We start from the raw sequence: 22,269 nt of genomic DNA on the forward strand, positions 1-22,269 counted from the left end.
CAACCCATCTGATCTACAGAGGAACTGCGTATTATGGAAACCTCTATAGATTAGAGGGCTAGGATCTTCCTATGGAAATGTTTTTTTTTTGGGCACAAGTGCACAACCTCTTTCCATCACATGGACGATTCGGATCATCCTATAGTGTGGTCCGTACAGTACAATTTTGAAAAATACGGGACTATAAGGGCTTGCTTACACCATATAAAATGCAGTCTGAGGTTTTGGTCTCGAAGCTGCAAATAATGGGGACGATGCTACGAAATGCAATGTTGAGTATTGGGTACAGGTTATGCGATAGAAGGTGGAGTCATTTTGCTGTTGCAGCCCCATTGGAGAGGGCGATCGATCATCCTATAGAGACTACTTTTGTTTTGCCGGAATTCAATGGAGGAGCGGAAAAAAACCCAGGAATAGAGATTCCTCATTTCCCCTTTGGTGCTTCCATGGAGCTTATGGCTGTTCCCAAGAAAAAGGTTTTTGTTTTTCATCTTACCCTTTTTCTTTCTGGGTTTTATATATTTGTTTCTTTAGTTGTTTTTGGTTCTTTGTGTTTTTTTTTAATTATTGATTATTATTTGGGTGCATTAGGGGGATTTTCCGGTTGGTTTTTCCTGGGGTTTTTAATTTTCTTGGATACTGATTGTTGGCTGTTTTGGTTATGTGGGAATGCTCTATGAGTTCTTAAGATATTTGGGGCCTGGTTCTTTTGGCTAGTGCTTGTTAGGGTGTTTCAGTGATTTGGATTTTGGTTGTTTCTTTTCTGACTGTTTGGAGATTTCGGTCTGTGTTATTCTGTTATGTGTTTTGGCTTGTGCACTTCTTGGGCTATTTTCGAGCAAGTAAATAAAATAAAAAAATTCCCTTGACACTTTCGAGTGTGGACTTTTGTGGGTTTTCCTTTGGATTGATCATTTTTTATCTATGGCTGTCGGTTTGTTCGTAGTTGAGTATTGATGCTTTTGAGTACTTCAGGAATTAGGTGTTTTTGAAGTGGTGTCTTGTGGAATGTCTTAAATAAATTTGGTCATTTTTTGGGAATGATATCATTTAAAAACATTTAACTTTTGTAACTTTTTCATTTTTTCCTGAATTGAGTATTGTCTTGCTGGTGTTTTTAGGTTGTCGACTATCTTGTGTACTGAATTTCAGCTGTTCCAGAAATTTGGGCTCACATTGTTTGATTAGATGCCAATAAATCATGCTCCAAAATTTGAAGCGTGATTTAGTGGCATACTAGTGTCTAATCAAGTTGATTTGGTGGTAAGTCTGAACTTTTTTTAGTACAATTCCTTATCCAATGATGTTGCATGCTTGCCGAGTCAGAGAGCCAATGTTTGCAATGATTAGCGATAAAGCTCCTAGTTGGCTTTATAAAGGCTTTCTGCCAAGAGATGTGGGAGTGTGTGAAATGTGATGTAATGCAGGAATTTTACAAGCAGGGTTGTTTGAATAAAAGCTTCAACACGACTTTTGACTCATACCGGGAAAGAAGGGCAACAAAGATACAGGATTTTAGACCAATAAGTTTGTTTATTTATTTTTTTGAAATGGAAGACCAATAAGTTTACTTGGGAATCTTTATAAGATAATTTCACAATCTTGTCCATGAGGGTAATGAAGATGATGGGGTTATCATTTTACCTTTCCAAGCGGCCAGCCTTTGTGGAGGACACACATTCTTGAAGGGGAACTCATTGCAAATGAATGACTAGAGTTATGGGAGAGATAAAAATGTGGGACTTATTATTGAGATTGGTGGGGAAATAGCATCAACACAGAAACAGCCTTGGCGCAACTGTAAGGTTGCTCCATTGTGACCTGGTGGTCACGGGTTCGAGTCACGGAAACAGCCTCTCTGCAAAGCAGGGGTAAGGCTGTGTACATCTAGCCCTCCCTAGACCTCGCAGTGGTGGGAGCCTCGTGCACTGGGCCGCCCTTTTTATAGGGAAATAACATCAACACGTAGGCTTCAAGCATGTCAAAGGTCCGCGAAGGCTGAGGCAGACAAGCTTGCGAAAGCTGGAGTGCGAAGTCAAGAGCTTGAGCTTTATGATTTTCTGCCCCCCTAATGGTCTTGTTTGTAGCGATGCTTTTTTATTTTTCTTTGTTTCTTTTCTTCTTGGTTGACCTACACGGTCGGCTTTGCCTTGTACATTGTTCCTCCTATAGTCCTATTCTATTTATGATATATTACCAGTAAAAAAAAAACATGAACACATATTTTGAAGTTCATACCAAGAAAGGAGGGGCAATAAAGATTAAGGATTTTAGACCAATAAGCTTAGAGGGGAATTGTTATATGATAACTGCAAAATCTTGTCAATATGCCTAAAGAAAATAATGGGGTTCTCATTTTGCCTTCCCAAGGGCGTGGTCGCACAAATTATTGCCTTCATGGGTGCACAGATTGTTGACAGGTTGCTCATTGTGAATGAATGCTTGGAGTCAGAGAAGAGAGGAAAAGGCGGCTCTTATTTAGAAGATCGATATGGAAAATGTGTTTGGCCATGTTGATGAGGAATTCATGGATTTTCTGCTAAGGAGGATGTGATACGGGGAGAGATGGGGGAGGCAGGTGACGGAGTGCATGTCAAACGCATCTTTTTCAACTTAGGTGAATAAATTACCTTCCTATTTTGCTAAAAATTAATTGGGTCTTACCAAAGGGGTCCACTCTCTCCCTTTTTGTTTACATTGGCTGGTGAGATGCTTATTTAGATTATCGAGTAGGGCAGAGGAAAGGGGCTGTTCAAAGGGTGGAGATGGGAGATTTGGGTCTCATAACTCATCTGCAGTTGTCGAATGCCACTTGTTTTTTGTGGTTATACGAAGGAGCAAGTTTAGGATCTGAAATTCACTTTGAGATGGTTCTAGGCATTTTTGGGGTTGTGTGAATGTGCAATGACTGCTCTGAAATAGTTGGGAATGGGAGCTGGTGGGGATCTTTGAATGTAGAGTAGAGAGGGCTTTCCTCGTAAGGCATTTTGGTCTGTTGGTGGGAAGGATGGAGAAGAAGTTAGTACTAGTAGATTAGAAGGAAGGCTTTCTATCTTTGGGGGTAGGTTGACACTTGTTAAGGAAGCATTGTCTAACTTTTCTACTTATTTTATGGCACTCTTTAGTATTCATGGGAAGATATAACATATGTTGGAGGGATAACATAGAGTTCCTTTGTGAGAAGAAACGAGGAACAGAAGAAGCTTAGACATTTGGTAGAGTGGGTTTATGCTTGTGAACCCTAGTGCAAAGGAGCAATGTGCTTTTCGGAAATGGCTTTGGAGATTCATGGCATGGTTTTAAATTTCAGCTGCCGAAATGAAATCCACTTGGATTTGGAAAAATAACAAACTTTGCTCGAAATTTTGAAATTTCGTTTATGTTTCAGCCGAAATATGCGAAACATGCAGCTTTTAAGATAAGCATAGCAAAGTTTTTGTTGAAATGTTGACATTTCGACCAAAATCTTGGCAAAAATCAACTCCAACCATAGAAAGGAGGACGACAACGAGATTCCTTTAATATATTTCTAGATAAAGTACAAAAATAAAAAGAAAAACCAGTAGTGAAGAATCTTACCTGGATTTCGCCTATGATCGTACCGAAATGTTTTCGTGATTTTACAAGATTTTGGCCGAAATTTCATACTGAAGCTGATTTTTGTTTTGTTTTGATGGGTACGATTTTTTCTCTTGTACTGGCCACCTCGCTCGTGGGTTTTTGCCTTTCTCATTTTTCTCAATAAAAGTCACCGTCATTAAAAAAGTAAGAAAAATTAATCATACAAAATGCTAAGAATGTTAAAAATTACTTCTCATCGCTCAAACATAAGTCATCTCCTAGGGGCTTTTATAAGTCCGAACATCATACTCAATGGAGTGGTACCCCTCGTCATCACCGCCATCATCTCTAGGAACACCATCAAGATCAATGTCCTCATCTTCGTCGTCCGCAACAACAACTCTAGGAAGATCTTCCACCCCTTGATGAGAGTAGAAATAAATAGAAGGAATTGAGAAAGAGTATGTAGAAGAAGTGAAAAAAATGCAGGCTTGTATGGGTTTATATGTTTTTTTTTTTGTTTGGAGAGGCAAAAAGACGAAAAATACCCTTCAAATAGCTATAAAATGAACATAAATAAGGGTAAATAGTAAAATATAAAATAAAAATACTAGCCGTCGAGGCTTAAAATCATGATTTTTTTCTACCAGTAAAAAATCATATTTGTTTTCTTCTAAAAAGTAGTCGTTTTAAGACGAAACATGTTGTTTCGCCACCCTGTTTCATCCAAAATAGGGCCAAACGGGTGAAATGGGCTGAAATGGACCGATCGAAACAAAATTCTGACCGGTACGCTTCGGTTGGTGTTTTTGTTTTGTTTTTCTTTCCTGAACGAATTTTTTCATCTGATTCAGACGAAACAAAATGGAATTTACAACTTAAATTCATAGATAAAATCGCTTTTCCTGCTTTATCTTCTTCAAAGGCTTTTTCTAGTCTAGACTGTTCTTCCTAGGAATGTGTTCTAAACGATATGCTATTAAGTTTGGGATGCTATCATGTGTTGGGGTAGACTACTATAAGAGCGTGTGGGTGGGGCGGGGTGGGCATCTCCAAATATAATCTTGGATCTTCTCCGGGCTAGAATGATTAAGCAAACAAAAGTCCATTCCCAAGTACACAGACACCCCCATGTGTGATTATAAGTTCTTTGTTTATTTTTCACGCTTACTTTCTATTTTTTTATAATGACTAATGGTGCACAGTGTTACAAAACTGAATATGCATAATATAGATAAATACTAACACTACGGCATACTTTTTTTCGTCGCCTTCTTTGGGTTTGGGGGATGCATGGCAGCATCTGCACTCGCTCGAGCACAATATATGTGCTTGAGGGCATCGAGGAATGAAAAGATGATATTGAGGTCAACGATGCCGACTTACCAGTTTTTTATAATTGATATTTGTCATTTGATATCTGAGACTTTGAGAATTGATATGAACTTGCATTTTTTATTATTTTTAAGACTATTATCCAAAATGCATTGGTTTGGATGGGAAATGGATAATTAGTATGTGGCGACTTTATTAGTAGATAATTTATATTATGATATTAAATGACTAATCATACTCCCTAGACCCCGCAATGGCGGGAGCCTCGTGCACTGGGCCGCCCTTTTTTATATAAATTTGAATGCATCTTAGAATTACGATATGATTTAAGATCCAATACGATTTGACCCCTATTATGATTTTTTTTAATGATGATCCCTATTACGATTTACGATTCGATTCGGATTTTCAAAAGATAAAGTGCAAGTGCAGATGTTATGTTGGGAGATATTTATCATTATGTTATTTCAGTATTTAATTTATTAATAAAGCTTGTTGCTTTCTAATGAACCATTTGCTTTTAGATTTGCAGAATTAAATTGGCAACCATATGGGCAGGTGTAATTACTTACTGTCTATATAATCTCCAAAATAATTAAGGGCATGTACATGACTCACATTATCTTCCTCTTGATCGTTGTTGTATCTTGAGTTTTGGGAACCTGTGGTTGCCTGCACCTATTTATCTTCTTCTCCATCCTTTACCACCCTTGTGTGATGTTCTTCTGGTGATTAATTTAAGGATGCAATTCTGAATATCTATATAAATATGTTGATTGCTTGAAGATGCTTGATGAGGATTTGTTAAATGCAGGTTTCTCGCTATAAGAGAGGCTTAAGAAATGGTCCAAAGGCCTTGAAACCTGTTCCGGTGATTGTCAGATGCAAGTAAGAGCTTTAATATTTAGTTTATGAATTTTGACACTTTCCTTGCCTATGTAATGGTGATATGCAGTTTTGTGTTTCTTGATTTGCAAGTATTCTACAGTGAGTTTCATTATGTTAGGGTGACAAATAGATAATATACAAAATGTACCTATTATGCCGCATAAAAAACAATTATGATAATATACAACGGTAAAAAGGAAGCAAAAATAAAATAGAAAACACGATTTATGTGGCCCACTTCAAAGGAACCTACTGTAATACTTGAACCTTCATCTCAATTAGGAACCCTGTTTTCGACGTACCAAAAATGCCCTTAAAATTTTGGGAAAGGGCCCCCACCAGGTCATGCCTGGGCTTGGCTATTATGACTTAGACTTATTAGTGTTCAGTAGGTTCTTAGAGTTAAGAGGAAACCACAATACAAGGCATTTGCATACAATAAAACTGATATCTTTGTGATAGGAAGCTAAAAGAGAAAGCAACTTTCTTTTCTTCTTATCTGAAGTTCTCAATTCCATTGTATACGTTTTGCTTTTATATTAACAAAACTTAATCTTCACATACAAAAAGAAAATCATATATTACTTTTAACTTTCAACAAAAAAGAAAAAAAGAAAAAAAAAAGGGAAAACAGCGAGGTAGAGAGTGTAATCGATATTGAAAAGAATCTGGATTTGCTTTTAGTTTTGAAGATGGTCAGCATGAGAGTTCACTTTCCCGCTAACATGTGAAAACCATTAAACCATAAAAACTAAAGGAATGTCTGTCCCAGGGAGTGGGTATTGGAGGAGCTTCCTCCTATCATTTTGCTCGTAAAATTTATTCTAAATATCTACATATACATTTAGGGGCTGGATTTGAAAACTAACCAGTGAAATTAAACATCAACATTAATGATAAAGATCACAAATAAGGAGCAGAATCTCTCAAATTCTCAAAGCAGACCCATGATCGCCCTCAAGGTGGACGGAAATCAAATAGCTCTAGGCGCTCTCTAGCTACGCCTTCCCTAGCTAACCTATCGTCTTCTGAGTTAGCCGATCTTTTAACATGGTGAAGGAAATAGAAGAACCCGCCACCTGCCCCCGAATCTCATCTATCCAATGCGCAAATCTCCATGGGTGAGGGTGACTTCCCTTCACCTGATAACATTGAGGGAGTCTCCCTCCACTAAAATATGATTGAGAAGGCTGCTATCAATTATGCTGATCCCTTGGAGGACCATTTGTTTTTTGCTTCATTTGAATCTGTGATCCCGATTGGGTAGAGAAGGCCCACCTAGTCATCCCATCCTCATCCCTAAGAAGACCTCTTACTCTTGAAGGCCCTGGATTCACCATGCTGGATCCATTGAAATTAAGTTTTAAACTACCTTGGCCTGGTGGTTCCCATTCCTTGTTGGGAGCTATCACCTATTCATTAATATAGCAAACCTCCCTCCACACATGCCAAAGCTCATAGGGTGAAACGAATCTGAAAGAGGGGAGGATCTTTACTCAGGATATGGTTTAGGCAGGCACTTTTGAGATGATGAATTGGGGGCTTTCAACCAACCCCCTGGATACTCTTGCATTCCTTTCCTTCCATCATACCCATATCATAGCTAATAGTGACATGTTCTAGAAGATCTTTCCTTTCTTCTGCCAAGGTACAAAGGACCAGCCCTCAAAGAGATACAATAAGTCTAGCCAGGAAAACCCCGAGATGCCGAACCTATTCAAGATTTTGCTCCTCACCTTTCTAGCCAACTTGCAATGAGGGAACATGTGATCCACTGACCCTCCTGCCTCCACACATAATGCGTAGACCAACATTTTTCACTTGTGCTGGTGGTCCACTGTAAGAATTCTGTCAAGAAGAGCTGTGCATCCAAAACCGCAAACTCTGGGCGGAGCTGGGATACCTTCATTATCATCAAGTCATATCCTTCTTTTATAACTAGAATCACCCTTAGAATTAGGAACTACAACAACTAGACCACTAATAATTTTTCACTGATCCGTTTAATCTGGGATTGAACCTTCGACCTCCAGGGTGAAGAACAAAGCCTTGACCATTGAGCCAGAGGCTCAGTTCCATTTTTGTCACTAATACTATCACTGAGCTCTTGGCTGCTTTTTAGGCCTGAAATAATGGAATCTTGAAACAAAGGTAGAACCAGTGTTTAAAAACTCCTTGACTCGGCAAGGAACTCGCCCGAGTCGACTCCTTTTTACCTCGGCCGCATTCCGCGTTTCACCACATCTGCGTTCCGCGTTTTGCCTTATAGAGTCAATAAACTCCTTTGACTCTCCCGAGTTATGACCTTGCCAACCGTGTTAACCGCGTTCTTGGCCGCGTCCGCGCCGAGTCAACAAGGATTTTTCTTGGCCGCGTTCCGCGTCAAATCCGCGTTTTTAAACACTGGGTAGAACTAGCGATTGTACGGATCTCTTCTTCTTCTTTTTCATTTTTCATTTATCTTAATCTGTCTATAGTTGCATGAAACTTACATGTTTATTGTAATTGTTGGCGCTTTGGGTTATAACATAACTTAATTTCTAGTCTTTGTTGGCATTTACCATGTCCAGTTCCTTTCATTTCTGGTAACTAAAAGAATCTTTCTTCGTATCTCTTAAAATTTCTTAAATTCCAATGAGAATTCACCCTAGGGTCCATTTGGATGCATGCAATATAGAAGTAGAAGGAAAGGATTTTAGATTCCCATAACTTTTCATTCCTTTTTCTTCTGATTTGATAGGAAAGTCAAACAGTACAAAATTGGCTTGTATTTGGAAAATTTACAGCTGACATGAAGTGCCCTGTGAATAGTAAATGGCAACTAATGGTAGAAAATTGAAAATGTGTCCTTTTACTTTGATTTTCCCACTTTTTGGTGCATCCAAACAGAATAGGGTGCTAGTATTCATATTTCCCGTTTGCAATTTTCGTAGGACAAAGAGGTCTCATTTCTTCTTTAGATCGACATGGTACGTAGAAACTAGAAAGGACAATCCTTTTAAAAGAAATTCATCCTGAACACAAAAACCTGGATATTAAAAAAACATAATCTTTTCTTTTTTTTATGTGTGTGTGTGTGTGTGTGTGTGGGTGGGTGGTGGAGATTTGCTCGCGTCCATCGCAGGAGGCATTTCGTGGATGGTCTGTTGCATCTGACAGCAGCCACAGAGGCTCACTTTTCAGCAGGTTTTGTCTTCATTCACGAGGTGGCTGCCGTCAGATGTAACAGACCATCCGCGAAATGCCTTCTGCAATGGACGCTAGCAAATCCCTATATATATATATATATATATATATATATATATATATATATAGAGAGAGAGAGAGAGAGAGAGAGAGAGAGAGAGAGAGAGAGAGAATGGTTCCTACACATATGTGTAGAGAGTTCTCTACACACTAGCTTAAAATACAGTGGGGGGCCACATTGTTTGGGTGATCCAAGCCATCCATATTAAAGGCCCTCACATAGATAGGCTGTCTACAAAAAATCAGATCCATAGGATCATCCCAACCCTACGATTTGTGGAGGTAAAATGGATGTCTTTAAACCTTCACAAATTAGTCCATTTTTTGCCTCCACAGTTCGAACGGTTAGGATGATCCTATGGATCTGATTTTTTGTGGACACCCTATCTATGTGAGGGCCTTAAAAATGAATGGTTTGGATCACCCAAATAATGTGGCCCCCACTGTATTTTAAGCTAGTGTGTAGATAACTTATCTACACATATGTGTAGGAACCGTTTTCTCTCTCTCTCTCTCTCTCTCTCTCTCTCTATATATATATATATATATATATATATATATATATATATATGAGGAAAGTGTTTCTACTCGGCCTATCCACTTTCCTCTATATATATATATATATATATAGAGAGAGAGAGAGAGAGAGAGAGAGAGAGAGAGAGAGAGAGAGAGAGAGGAATATGTTCATGCGCTCAAGCTCTAATAAGGAATGGTGCGCTTGAGTGCACCAATCACATGGGTCCCACAATTTCTGTGAGGATCCAAACTATTCATTTGCAAGGGCCTATCATAGATAGGGAGTGTACCAAAAATCAGCTCCATTGAATCATCCTAACCCCTCCAAAAGTGGAGGGCAAAAATGGGCAGATTTGTGGTATGTCCATTTTGACCTCCACAAATGTATGGGTTAGGATGATCCTATGGAGCTGATTTTTTGTACACACCCTATCTATGTAAGGCCCTTTCTAGTGAATGCTTTGGATCATCCTAACAATGTGGGCCTCAATGGTTTTTGAGCTCAAGCTCACGAATATGTTCCAACGCTCAAGCTCACAATCCTTTTCCTCATATATATATATATATATGAGGAAACTGTTGGTGAGCTTATGGTGAGCTAGCTTGCCCAATCACATGGGTCCCACATTTTGGGGAGTGATCCAAACCATTCATTTGCAAGGCCTTATCATAGATAGGGGGTGTACCAAAAATCAGCTCCATAGGATCATCCTAACCCCTCCATTTGTGGAGGACAAAAATGGACAGACACAAATGTAAGGGACTTTCAAATGAATGCTTTGGATCATCCTAACAAAGTGGGCCACCATGTGATTGGGCAAGCTAGCTCACCAACAGTTTCCTCTCTCTCTCTCTCTCTCTCTCTCTCTCTATATATATATATATATATATATATATATATATATTCTTTGTATAGTTCCATTTCGTTTCTACTTACCTAGATACATTTCTGATGCGTGTATGAACTAATATTTGTAAAACCAAACATTGTTCATTATTATCATTTGATGTGCACGTTATGAACATATTAAGCTTACTTGATGTGCACTTTATGTTGCAGGAGTTGCGGTCGAGTGAAGCTCCCACACTTCTACTGTTGCAGTGGGGAGAGGGGGACCGGCGAAAGGAGTGGTTCTGGTAGTTAGATTTGCTTTGGGACCCATGTTGGTACATAGAGAAAACATGGTGGTAGTCAAGAAGTTAGCAGATGAAGCAGAGAATGACATGTTCAATTTTACCAATTTCAAATGGATTTTGGATGTTTCATGCGATGTGAAAATTAAAGGATTTTTAGGGAATCTCTATATAGAATTGCAGCAATCACCTTCTGGTGTGCTGCTCTGCTTTATGCTTTGAGGAGTTGTTAAATAACTTATTTACTATCCGGTTTTTAAGATAGTTTATGAACAAATTCCTTAGTATTATGGGGCCTGTAATTTCTGTGTTTGGTTGCCCAAAATCATTGCAGCCATCGGGATTGTTTGGACTTGGGGATGCCATTCTTCGTTTGGTTGCTACCAAGAGCCTCTCTAAGTTGTCTACCGGGAAATTATTGCATGTCTGCTGAGGTGGCATTCCCCTCCCTTATAATTTTCAAAGCAAAATTGCACAAAAAATGTGGAATTTTGCTTGAAAAATCTTATGAATGATTCTTTTTCTCTATTTCTCTCTCTTCCCACGCTTTCTCTTCTCTGTTTATATTAGTAATGACACATACCCTTACTCCCCACAACCAAACACTACTTATCCATGAGGTAATTCTAGGCAAATTATGCTAATAGCACTCCTCCCTCTCACTGACTCCCTCTTGGACAGTTCTCTCATTGGATGGTTGTGCCATTTGATGCTTTATCAGCTTTTATTGGCTAATTAGAAAAGTGAAAACATGAAGAAAGGATTGCCACTATCAAGTAAGAGTGTAAATATCATTTTCCAATGGCAGAAAAGGGAATGATATATTATCCCCCTTTGGACTAGAGGGTGGTGGCCCGGGGAAGAAAAGGGAGGATATATCTCGGGGTGTCAATGGATCTAGACAGTCCGATGGACTATCCGAATGACACCTCCTACTTATACCCCCCTTCCTAATCGAAATGCATACATTTGTCTCATACACTATGGGGATGGTGAGAAGAGATATATTTTACATTCCAGAGGAGCTATAATTGGAGATACCATTGTTTCTGGTACAGAAGTTCCTATATCAATGGGAACTGCCCTACCTTTGAGTGCGGTTTGAACTATTGATTTACGTAATTGGAAGTAACCAATTAGGTTTACGACGAGACCTAGAAATCGATCACTGATCCAATTTGAGTACCTCTACGGGATAGACCTCAATAGAAAACCGAAGAGTAACGGCAGCAAGTGATTGAGTTCAGTAGTTCGTGTCAATGGATCTAGACAGTCCGATGGATTATCCGAATGACACCTCCTACTTATACCCCTTCAATTTTTATATCATTAAGTATTATTTCAAAGGTACTTTAGTAAAAATAAGCCATATCTAATTTTTAGAGCGATTTTTATTTTCAATACTTTGTCATTCATAGGTCTCAAATATTGAGTCAGCCTCTTCTTTTCCTTTTCTAATCATTGACTCTAAGTCTCTAAACCGCTTCATCCATCACCCACTTTTGAGAATTTTAATTGTGTACAACCTAAGTAGGACCTAAATTAAGGCAGTCCGATTTGAAATGGGTCATGACTGAGACAAGAGAAGTAGGATCCGAAGAACACTCCGAATCCGGTCTGACCAATAAGGGATTTGAATGGATTGTGACCGAGACATAGGTCGAACGGATCCACTTCGGATCGGTTAACACCCATATCACTTCCCAAGATGCCAGCTTTGGAGAGAGAGAGAGAGAGAGAGAGAGAGAGGGTATGGTGCCTCTTGAGGGCAATCTTTTGAAAGTTGGATGCTATTTTAAGGGCACCATTGTCTTTACGTAATGCGAGCAAAACAAAAAGGTTTCTACTTGCTTATCCGCCTGCTCAACAATACAACAGTAAAATGTAGGCGCGTGTCATGACGCACTGCGTTATCTTTTATTTGGGCAGATAAATGACCCATCCAAACTAGACACGTGTCGCCCTCTCAAGCCTCCTCTATTTCATAAGATTTTGGTATGAAGAGAGAGAGAGAGAGAGAGAGAGACCGAGCCAACCCAACAAGCGTAGAGAAAGAGAAAGTAAGATGTCAACAACGGTTGTTCAATCCCAAATCCAGGGATTTAATGGGGGATTACTACACCTTCGTAAAACATCTCTCATCTCCCCTTCTTCACTAACCTCCACCAGGTTTTTCTATATATCTTCTCTGCTTTAAATTGGTTTGTTGGGATTTCAATAGATATTTGAAGAATCTATGTACTCCTTTCTATCTGGTCATGAAGCTAAAATGTTTGTAAAATTATCTCAATGGAATCATGGCCCTTGAACTATTTTTTTTGTTTAATTTCATGGGTTTGCTGAAATAGATGAAATTTTGGTGGAATTATGTGAAGCGTTTTTCTTTTTAATGTGCTAGTGGAGCTAAAATGTTTTTGGGTATTGTACCAGGAAGTATAATTTCTTTTATTTCTCATGAATTATGTGATTATTTAAGGGAACCCATGTAAAACCCCTTTTTCTTTTTTTATCTCTGCTCTTGCTCTTTTGGATTTTATTGAGTATTGACCACTAATACCTTCTTTGTTTATGGTTCTAGTCCAAATTTGGTGGAATATTCGAAACTTGTACTGTTGTTGTGTGCTTGTGAGGCTTAAATGTTTTTAAAAGAAGGAATGGAAGCATAGTATGAGAATTTTAGTGAATTTATGATGGAAATAAAACGAAAGTCCTTTTCTTCTTTCCTCCTTTGACCCTTTGATTTTCTTCAACTTTTTCTAGTTTTACTTCATGGGTTTTTTTTAATCCTAATGCAAATTTGTTGCAAATATGCAAAACAAATTTCTTCCTGATGAAAATTTGTTTAGAATCTGCAAAACATAGGAATATTTATAATGATGGAAACTGAAACAGGCATTTCATAAATTCATAGTTTCAGCTTCAAGTATAGGGCAAGAGGATTTAGTGAGTACTGATTTCTTTTGTTGGTGTCAAATATCTTGGTAATTTGGTCACTTTTGGTATATATGGGAAAAAAAGAAGGTCGTGTTCAAGCTATGTTGTATCAGTATTGGTACTGAGTGTTGGGTTTGGCGAACCTTGAAAAGAACAATTCGTGAATTCGCCAAAATGTTTTAGTAAATTCTCAAATTTCAATTTTTTTACATAATAATATGATTATAATAAGTAATATGTTGAAAATTTTAATAGGTTAAGTAGATATAATGTTTTTTATTTAATAAACTATTAGGGTCCATTTCAAAAAAACTTACTATTAGGATGGGTAAAACTCAAAACATGAGATAATTGTAGGTAGAAGTATTCAGAAAAACAAATAAAAGAGATCTAGGTGTGCTTTGTCGGTTGCACACAGCCTATTGAAATTCTGTTTCTGATACAGCTTTGTTTCTTGTCTTCATCTAAAATCCAGGAGAAAGTTTCAAACTGCAGTGAAAGCATCAGCACGCGTTGATAAATTCTCAAAAAGTGGCATTATCGTTTCCCCTTCTATTCTTTCTGCTAACTTTTCAAAGTTGGGCGAACAGGTTTTCTTCTGGACCGTGTTACTAGGACTAATTTTATTTTTTGTGAAGCTGTGATATGAATCATCAGTGAATCTAAATGGTTAAAACCTTTCTTTGGAGGAATAGTTTCTTGTCTTGTTCTGTGAATTTTGATTTAAATGATAATTGTAGCAATCAGCCATATTCTCCATTTCTGATCCTGATAATTCTGATTTGGAAACAAATTCATTTTATAGTCAAACATCCCTGTTTCTAATGATACAGATCTGATAGCATCAAGAATGCAATTTTTTGCAGCTTGAATCTTGAAATGCTTTCTTAGCTATCCAAAATCAACGGTGTATAGAAGACATCATTTGTTAATCCTTTTTTTTTAAATGGACATTTGCTCTTCTTTTTCTATTTATTAAATACATCTTTATGCATCTTATCTTAAAATTTCTTTCTTCAAACTCCATTTGTATCCCATACGTTTTTATTTTCATTTCTGAATGTTAAGTTCAATCAGTTTAGTTATGCCTAATCAGTTTAGGTGTGCGGTAATGAAAGACAAACCTCCCTTGTAAACTACATGGATATGTTATCAGCCCATTAAATCCCTTGAGTGAATTGGACTCTTTTCAGTTGAAAGAAATGACAAAGGCTCCGAAATTTTCGTTAGCAACAAGATGCATCATTTTCTAATTGCCTAACTCATTCTAAAAAAGAGTAGAGCACCCACCACTCAATAGGTTTGCGGGCAAATGCTGAATATCATAGAATAACATACGCGCCTTTCTGCCTCTCCAGATCAGCAGGGTTATGTAACTTCGTACATGATCTGCCCATCAATTTACTTAAATCCACCCCAGTCATGATATTTCATTTCCTATTTCTTTCAGTTTCTTGTCTTTTTCCCAGTCAATCGGATATTGAAATATCAGACTATTGTTATCTAATCTTACATTTTAGAAATCATTAAGGCTCCAAATTTTATGGTTCGTCAGGATTGAATAATATTCTCATTCATCTAGGTAAAAGCAGTGGAAGTGGCTGGGTGTGACTGGATTCATGTCGATGTAATGGATGGACGTTTTGTGCCAAATATAACTATTGGACCTCTCGTGGTTGATGCCCTGCGCCCAGTAACAGATCTTCCGTTGGACGTGCATCTGGTATCTTTTTTGTTACATTCCTTCCTTTCGTGCCATTGAATATCAAGGATACTTCTGTTTAGCTACCTGCTCTATTTAGTGCATGATAATGGATTAAGATGGTGGTTTTTAGATGCATTTTTGGGAGTTCCTTTATCACATCATGTTTTTTGCTCATGCAAAATATCAAACCATGTAGATGATTGTGGAACCTGAGCAGCGAGTACCTGATTTTATCAAGGCTGGGGCAGACATTGTCAGCGTTCACTGCGAGCAATCTTCCACTATCCATTTGCATCGGACAGTTAATCTAGTAAGATTACCTTTGAACCCATGTTTGAATGTATACTCTAATTCAGATTGATTTGATTAGTGGAATAGGAATGGGTTTGCTTCTCCACAGTATCATTGCTATGGAGGTAATTTTGTTTAGTTATGTATAAGTATAATTTCCAAAAAAAGGGAAAAAAAGAAAAAAAGTGAACAGACAATAAAAGTCTTACTAAAGAGAGGCATTCTTTTTTTTTTAGAATAAGTTTTCTGATCGTTTGTATTAATATACTAGTAAAAAGCATGAAAAGCCATGCCATGGTTCTATCTTTTTTTTTTGAAAGATGAAAATTTTCATTAACAATCAGGGCGGGGACAAGGTGTCCCACGCCAAGTACAAAGCAGATATTAAAGTAGTTACGTAGTTTACAACATCAGTTGAGTTTAAGGAACAATGACCAACATGGCTGTCCTAAATACTCCTTCCTTGGCTAGGATATCCGCTGCCTCATTAGCCAATCTTCTTCTATGCTCAATTCTGGGTTCCAATATTCGTATAAGGTCTAAGATCTCAGCAATAAGTCCTTGAGTCCGCCAAGGACCCCTTGAAGCATCCGAGGCCCAACTGATTGCATTAGCCAAGTCCCCTTCCACTATTAATTGCCTCAAATCATGTTCAAAAGCCCATCTCAGTCCGAAGAGGAGGGCTCTTACTTCTTCCTCATTTGCATCACATTCTCCTACCGGACCTGAGTAGGACATGATAGTTGATTCCCTTTCATCCCTTATCAGACCCCCAATCCCAGCCTTACCTGGGTTACCTATGGAGCTCCTGTCAAAATTCAGTTTGACCAGCCTGAAGGACGTGGCTTCCATTTTGGCATCGGTTTCATCCGAATAGTTCTGTACCATATCATTGCCCACCAGTTCCGAAGAATGTCAGATAATCCGTATGGGACTTTCTTTTTGCTTTTGCCCATGGCATGGTTCTGTTTGATGCCATGGATGCTACCATGTGGCCTGCCCTACAAAGATTATGCGAATGTATACATCAAACCACGTGCTAAGCTTCACCTCAGCTAACTGCCAGTGCATTGTGCTACATGCGGCGTCCTGCATATTAGTTATATGATACCTTAGGGAGCCATGATGATTATGTGAATGTAACTGTCACGCCAGTCATTTGTTATTTAGAGAATATATGTGCAACCAGATGTTGCTTAAATTCTTGTTGTCAAGGTACATTGCAAAAATACAATTAAATTCAAAGGATATCTTTTAGAAATTGATTGCATGCACATGGAGGGTCAAGCTTTTGTCAAGGTCATTTGTTATTTCCAACAGTTTCTTATATTATAATATTGACTGAATCTTTATAGGGAACCATAAATTATGATTGTATTGACCATTTCCTCTCTTTTTTTCTAATATAATTTATTATTATTACTACTATTATTTTATTGAACTTATAAAATCAAAACTTGCATCCACGACCTTATTTTATAATTTGGTTCAAGCTACCCCTTCCCAGTTTTATAATCTGTGATTTGAATTTTAAGATTGCTCTAAGTATTTCTCATGGTGATTTGAATTTTTTAATACTATAAAAGAGAAACAATTGCAAGTTTATGATGTGCTTCTGCCCTTGTTTACATTATCCAAAATCGAGTGATTAGTAATGCTATACTCAATCTTGTGGTACTTGGTACCTTGATATTAAGCATGAATTTGGCACATAGTTTTATTTGGATCACCAGATGCAAGTGTTTTTTTGTAATCAGTTCTGAATCTGGATATTTGCAAGCAAAATTTAAGATTAGATTTGCATGCCTCTTTCCTTGACTGCCATATATTTGATTTTTGTGACCCAGATTAAAAGTTTAGGTGCAAAAGCTGGAGTGGTCCTAAACCCTGGAACTCCATTGAGTACCATAGAATATGTGCTTGATGGTGAGACTTTTCTTTATGTCTCAGTATATGAAAAATGTAGTTGCAGATTTAAAGTTGCATGCTATAGAATCTTGAAGTTGTTTCTTGTAACTTTCAAAGAAGCTTGCAACCCCCTGTTGACGCTTTCTAGTTAATCTGTGAATGACTAGTGTATTTGATGTGATTTTTTTTTTTTTGAAAGGTAACGATTTTTTTGATAATGCAAGGTCTATCACAATGAAGGGACAAGATGTCCCCCTAAAGTAACAGTATTACATCAAGCCCAATAAACAGTATTACCCGCTAGGCCGCTACCAGTGAGATGGAAGAGCATCGAAAAAACCTCTAGGTGATCCTCGATTCCCCCACATGCTCCGACCGAATAATCACCATCTCATCTCTATCCGCCCCCTCTTTTGCCAACTTGTCTGCAGCCTCATTTGCAGACCGTCGCCTGTGTTTTGATTAGGTTATTTTAGTTTCTTCCTAAAATAGGGTGTCTTAATTCTAGTACCCAAACTCCCAAAGCATGTTTCAAGGCAAAGAAATGGTTATTACCATTCAGATACTTTTTAAAATATTAGTGACGTAGGAGTTTTTTATTCATGCACTTTACCATGCCCATCACCCATTTGAAAGATGTGTTTTATGTGGTTGGAATTAAATCAAGGAAGCTGTGATGATGTTTTGCGGAAAATTATCTTTGACTTCATTAGAAATCCCATAAAATTTCGACAAAGCACTCTCATAATGTTTGGATGAATATGCATATAATTTTTCTTGACTGATCCGGACTTGTATAATATGTGATGTGTAACAAATATGCTTTCAGTGGGGCTAGCATATGACTCGCAGTAACATGTTGCTATTGTTTATGTCATGGTTCGAAATATAGTATGTGGCTGGATATCTATTTCTTGTTTGTCCAGATAAAGAAAAGAATTTGTAAGGAAACAATATTTCATGCTCTTGTTTGTAAAGCATAGTTTTCTCATGAGGTTTGTTATGGTGACCATCTAAGCATGTGATGTCATTGTGGATATATTGTACGGAAATTCTTGAGTATTAGTGATTTTAGGAAAAAAATAAATAAATAGAAATTTGGTGCTGTTTTTGTGATCTTTCTCTTGTTACAAGGCCCAGCAATAAATACCATTTATTCATTTTCCTGCCGTTTTAGCTGTGCTATGCACAGTTATTACAGCTGAGTTGATGTTGTCAGAAGTCTAGATCATTTTGCACTAGATGATCATTTTGCACAGTAAAGGATGCTGACCAAATTTTCTGGTTTTATTGGCAACAGTTGTGGACTTGGTCTTAATTATGTCAGTAAATCCTGGTTTTGGTGGGCAGAGCTTTATCGAAAGTCAAGTCAAGAAAATCTCGGACTTGAGAAGATTATGTGCCGAGAAGGTAGTGTAAGATGGAAAGTTATCCACGTACCATTTCAGTTCTTTATGAGAATGAAGGGTTTTCAGATCTCACATTTGAACATTTTGATATGCAGGGGGTGAACCCATGGATCGAAGTGGATGGTGGAGTGGGTCCGGGAAATGCATATAAGGTGCCTTTTTTCAGTTAGTTTTTTTAATCACATTTCAAGAAAGATGCCTCAGCTCACCTTTTGGGAGAAATCTCAGTTTATCTTTGTAGCTTATTATTTGATATTGCTTAGAGTTTATTTACATAGATATAGCTCCGTTTGGATGCCAGAATTTTTTTGGTTCTTGGGACTTTTGTGGAATTTCCGCAGGAAACCCACGTTTGGTTGCTAGTTATATAGTGGGCAAAAAAGAATCCCACAAACCAAAATAACCCCGCACGAAACCCAAAGCTGGAAAAAAAAATCCCAGGAACCAAAATAATCCCGCACGAAATCCGAGGAACCAAAATAACCAAAAGAAGAACTTTTTTCTTCCCAACAGTTCAAGCAACCAAACAAAGCATGGGATTTTTATTTTACTGGGATTTTTTTTTCCCACCATAGTCCGGTCAACCAAACATGGGATTTTATTTTACCGGGATACTTCCAGGGAGTTTTTTTTTCCCATCAATCTCCCAGGAAGTTTTTTGTTCCACAAAAGTCTCAAGAACCAAAATAATTTTGGCATCCAAACGGAGCATCTTTTATGGAACACAAGAAAAATCCTTGCTATCATTATTTTTTATTTTTTGAGAAAAAAAATTACACAAGGACAGAGACAGAAGGACAGACATTGTTTTGGGTCAACAACTGAGTATCTGTTCATCCTTTTGTATAAATGCCCACACCATATGATACAGTACTTATATAATAAATGCATCTGTCTGTGTCATCGTATAATTGTATGTATACAGTGGTTTGGACCTTCCATGGTGGTTGTGTTTGACACCTCATGCCGGTCTCCAACAGTTACAGACAGTTACAGCTCCATGGTGGTGTGCATGTCTACGTTACACAGCTTTAAGAGCTTTTTGTAGTTTGAATCTAACGCATCCACAACGCATGCTGACAGGTTATTGAGGCAGGAGCAAATGCTTTGGTTGCGGGTTCTGCAGTCTTTGGATCTAAAGATTATGCTGAAGGCATGGATGTCATTTCTTTTCACTAAATAGATTTTTTTAATATAATTTTGTCTTGTAATGCTTTGATCTGATGCTGTTCATACATTACATGCATATACATAAAGATACCACAGCATACTTTGGACTCAGTGATAATGCTATGAGTTTGCTCCTGCAGCTATAAAAGGCATCAAGACTAGCAAAAGGCCTGTAGCAGTCGCAGTATGAAGTATGAACTACTCCAAGAGAACAGATTCTATCCAGTTGTCATGCTGGAGAGAGCATTCTCCACTCATAGTATGTATGTTTCCTTGTTACTGTATATTCCAATTCACTGAATGGATAAATGATTTGCATTATTCATTTCAAATTGGCTAATTCTCACAGTTATATACATGGAACGATTCCCAGGTAACTAACTCCATCAATTTGTAGCTATGTAATTGCTTGCTAAGAATATAGAAGCATGTATCTCGAGATAACACATGCATATTCAAGATATCGAGTCTTCTGTGGGGCTTATACCCTTTAATTTGGCCAGGTGTTGGACTCCTTTTTTGTTGGAAGAAAGCTCCCTTTTCCCTGTCCAAGTCCCAAGCATAAGCTTACTTTGAATGTTCTTTCAACTAAAATAATAAATTATAATACAAAGATTTTGCTCTTCTGTTTTTGCAGATAACAAATCTCGGAGATTGGAGAAGTATATTGAAGCATTGAGTTTTATGTAGCATGTTTTGTATAGGGAACAATTATTCATAATAATTTGATCGCTGCCGCAGGTGCAGACGGATTTGCGATCTCTTAAACAGTGTGTCATTGGCAGACTTGCAGAAATAACCTTTTTTGGGTTTTGCATTTCCTTGTATTGTAATTTGTTGTGATATGTAAGAATTCTGCATAGATATTTCAAGGTCAGACTGAAACTACCTTTGCTTCATATGTGAAGGTCATGCAAAAACTACCTTGCACAATATTTTTGCTCCATATTTCTGATATATCAAAGTTCTTTTCTGGATTAGTTTGGTACCCAAGGAGGAAAATTTAGTGCTATCCTCACTTGTGCTTGAAGGTTAAGAGTGGCTTAGGATGCAGGGTTTATAGCAAAAGTAGTGTTTCAGAAGCTTCGAGACAGAGAGAGTGAGTGTACATAATCCTTTCTGGCACCCCCATAGATGTATGTGCTTATGATCCATTGACTGATTGTATGATCGATTGTTTTACTATTTTTCTCTCCATTTGTATTATGGAGTGTTTTATTTTTGGGTTACAATACTACCTGTTCCCGTTTTTCATTAGAGGAAAGAGATCCAGAGGCCCCAACCATGATAGAAAAATACAAATAGTTGGGGTTAAAAAGGTAAGAAACAGAGCTAGTGAAAGAAACAGAGCTTTCATTGTAAATGATATGGGTCCCATGTCATTGGCCCGCAAATGGTGCCCCAGTGAAATAATGTGGGACCTCCCTTTGAGGGTACGTTTGTCTAATGTCTACCATGAATTGTGTTTCATGATAAATCGGTGTCTTCAAGTGGAGATGAGGGTGCAGTGGCTTAAAACAAGGAAACAAAAAATAGGAAACTAGTGTCTCTGGACTCCGGTGATGAGGAGTGGCAAAAAAAATCAGAAAACAGTCCATAGGATTTTGAGTAGAGGGTTTTGTTTCGGGATTTTTAGCCACTTCTACCGCCTGCAGACACTAGGGACCATAGTCACATTGGCAATCATGATTTTTTTCATAGAATATTAAAGTGAGAGAAGTCACTGGCCCATTGCAAGAAAAACATTTCTGATGGAGAAATGTTTTCTTTCTTCTATCTAGAGGGAAATAATTTGAATATCATCACAAATTGGAAACCCCTCTAGAAAAAATTGAATAGGGTTGATTCAAATTATCTTTTTTCTTGTGTTAAAAGGTAGGAAATTTATATATTTTTAGACCTACAAATGTATCATTCAAAGATACGGCGCCCCACTGTGAAGAAAAATTTGCAGATTTATGGTCTCATTAAGATTACTGGGTAGGCATGTTCCAGTGAATTTGGTGAATATATATCACTTCTCTAAAACTTTTGGAAAAGCTATTGTGATCCAAAGAACTCTGTCGACCTTCACAGCCATTGTTGTTTCTTTATTCCCTAAAACTTGGGTAGAGTCGCAGACAATGTCATGATTTTTATCATCACTGATAGCAAAAATACGCAATTAAA

General features: G+C 37.7%; 2 protein-coding genes across 3 annotated transcripts; both read left to right on the plus strand.

The window, feature by feature from the left end:
• Positions 1-195: 195 nt before the first annotated feature.
• LOC143848404 (Ribosomal L32p protein family) lies at positions 196-10,980 on the plus strand. The gene is made up of 3 exons (XM_077357347.1): positions 196-476; positions 5,711-5,784; positions 10,610-10,980. Exons 1-3 carry the CDS (start codon positions 210-212, stop codon positions 10,692-10,694), a joined length of 426 nt encoding a protein of 141 aa, XP_077213462.1. The 5' UTR covers positions 196-209; the 3' UTR covers positions 10,695-10,980.
• A 1,710-nt stretch (positions 10,981-12,690) lies between these two features.
• RPE (D-ribulose-5-phosphate-3-epimerase) lies at positions 12,691-21,080 on the plus strand. Of its 2 annotated transcripts, none has more exons than XM_077356661.1 (10): positions 12,691-12,852; positions 14,093-14,207; positions 15,200-15,340; positions 15,519-15,632; positions 17,461-17,539; positions 18,822-18,931; positions 19,026-19,082; positions 20,014-20,083; positions 20,241-20,363; positions 20,738-21,080. In XM_077356661.1, the coding sequence occupies exons 1-9, from the start codon at positions 12,749-12,751 to the stop codon at positions 20,288-20,290; spliced, it is 840 nt and encodes a 279-aa protein (XP_077212776.1). In that variant the 5' UTR covers positions 12,691-12,748; the 3' UTR covers positions 20,291-20,363; positions 20,738-21,080. The 2 variants fall into 2 exon arrangements, with proteins under 2 accessions (XP_077212776.1, XP_077212775.1); XM_077356660.1 differs by having other exon boundaries at positions 20,241-20,359.
• The last annotated feature ends 1,189 nt before the right edge of the window (positions 21,081-22,269 follow it).

Source organism: Tasmannia lanceolata, unplaced genomic scaffold, assembly GCF_043159265.1.
Source record: "Tasmannia lanceolata isolate RefF3 unplaced genomic scaffold, GAP_Taslan_0.1 ptg000016l, whole genome shotgun sequence".
NCBI classification, from domain to species: domain Eukaryota; kingdom Viridiplantae; phylum Streptophyta; class Magnoliopsida; order Canellales; family Winteraceae; genus Tasmannia; species Tasmannia lanceolata.

Coding starts and splice junctions, on each gene's coding strand:
- LOC143848404 (XM_077357347.1), top strand. CDS start 210: ATGCAGTCTGAGGTTTTGGTCTCGAAGCTGCAAATAATGGGGACGATG. Junction 477..5,710: donor TGGCTGTTCCCAAGAAAAAG/GTTTTTGTTTTT, acceptor TGTTAAATGCAG/GTTTCTCGCTATAAGAGAGG. Junction 5,785..10,609: donor CCGGTGATTGTCAGATGCAA/GTAAGAGCTTTA, acceptor TTTATGTTGCAG/GAGTTGCGGTCGAGTGAAGC.
- RPE (XM_077356661.1), top strand. CDS start 12,749: ATGTCAACAACGGTTGTTCAATCCCAAATCCAGGGATTTAATGGGGGA. Junction 15,341..15,518: donor TTCCGTTGGACGTGCATCTG/GTATCTTTTTTG, acceptor CAAACCATGTAG/ATGATTGTGGAACCTGAGCA. Junction 19,083..20,013: donor GTCCGGGAAATGCATATAAG/GTGCCTTTTTTC, acceptor GCATGCTGACAG/GTTATTGAGGCAGGAGCAAA.